Source organism: Plectropomus leopardus, unplaced genomic scaffold (assembly GCF_008729295.1).
Source record: "Plectropomus leopardus isolate mb unplaced genomic scaffold, YSFRI_Pleo_2.0 unplaced_scaffold652, whole genome shotgun sequence".
NCBI classification, from domain to species: domain Eukaryota; kingdom Metazoa; phylum Chordata; class Actinopteri; order Perciformes; family Serranidae; genus Plectropomus; species Plectropomus leopardus.
In genome coordinates, this window is record NW_024671726.1 from 1 (window position 1) to 1,144 (window position 1,144).

The following is a 1,144-nucleotide window of genomic DNA, read 5'->3' on the forward strand; positions in this document are numbered from 1 at the left end:
TGATGATGATGATGATGATGGTGATGATGATGATGATGGCATGTTCAGGGTCTGTCCCGAGGGTTTTGTCTGTCTGATGGCAGGAAACAACCCAAATTACGGGTTCACCAGCTATGACTCCTTCGGCTGGTCTCTGCTGAACATGATCCGCCTGCTGAGCCAGGACTTCTGGGAAAACCTCCTGCAGATGGTCAGTACACAGACTGGACCCAGTACACAGACTGGTCCCAGTAGACAGACTGTGGCCCCAGTACACAGACTGGTTCCAGTCTCACCTGTCTCACCTGTCTGTCTGTCTCTCATCTCTCTGTCTCTCTACAGACGTTGCGGTCCTCAGGTAAATTCTACCTGTCCTTCTTCCTGCTAGTGGTCTTCCCTAGCTGTTTCTGCATCCTCTGCCTGATGGTGGCGGCGGTGGTGATGGCATGTGTGAAACGGGAGGAGGTGGGCGCCACTGAGGCCCGAGAGAGGGAGGAGGAGTTCAGGGAGGTGCTTGAGACACTGAAGAGGACGGAAGATGAGGAGGTGAGACAGTTTGTCTCTGTAAACAATGGACTGAAGTAACGCAGCGTTTGAATGTTGTTGTTGTTGTTCCAGCAGGCGTCCTGCGGGATGGCGCTCTCACAGGGACAGGACAGACACAACAACCAGCACCAGGGACACACTGCGGGGACAGGGACATGCTCAGGTTGGTCTTTGTTTACTTGTGAGGACAACTGCAGGGACAGGGACAACGTCAGGTTTGTGACGGTCTTTGTTTACTTGTGAGGACAACTGCAGGGACAGGGACAACGTCAGGTTTGTCTTTGTTTATGTGTGAGGAGGACAGATGAGACCACAGGGACAGTCAGTTGTGTGTCTCAGGGTTTTACCAGGACAGGAAGTGGTGTCCTCCATGCTGGTTTGTCTCCGCAGACGTCCTCCTGAAGTGGGAGTGTTGTGGCTGTTGGCGGTGGCTCCATCAGCGTCTGCACACCGTCATCACCAACCCGTTTTTTGACCTCGCTATCATCGTCTGTATCATCGTGGATATCCTTTTCATGTCCATGGAGCATTATCCAATGACGGAGGAGTTTGCAGTCCACCTGAGCATCGCTGACCTGGTCAGTGTCCAAAAAGGACTACAACAACTATAGGACTACAA

At 52.5% G+C, this 1,144-nt stretch overlaps 1 protein-coding gene across 1 annotated transcript; it reads left to right on the forward strand.

The window, feature by feature from the left end:
* Positions 1-40: 40 nt before the first annotated feature.
* On the forward strand, positions 41-1,136 carry LOC121939883 (sodium channel protein type 4 subunit alpha A-like). The gene is made up of 4 exons (XM_042482810.1): positions 41-190; positions 322-525; positions 598-688; positions 916-1,136. Exons 1-4 carry the CDS (start codon positions 41-43, stop codon positions 1,134-1,136), a joined length of 666 nt encoding a protein of 221 aa, XP_042338744.1.
* Positions 1,137-1,144: the final 8 nt, after the last annotated feature.

Bases quoted from the DNA above. Each gene is read 5' to 3' on its own strand.
- LOC121939883 (XM_042482810.1), top strand. From the start codon at position 41: ATGTTCAGGGTCTGTCCCGAGGGTTTTGTCTGTCTGATGGCAGGAAAC. The intron at 526-597 runs GTGAGACAGTTT...TTGTTGTTCCAG, and splicing joins AGAGGACGGAAGATGAGGAG to CAGGCGTCCTGCGGGATGGC. The intron at 689-915 runs GTTGGTCTTTGT...TTGTCTCCGCAG, and splicing joins GGGGACAGGGACATGCTCAG to ACGTCCTCCTGAAGTGGGAG.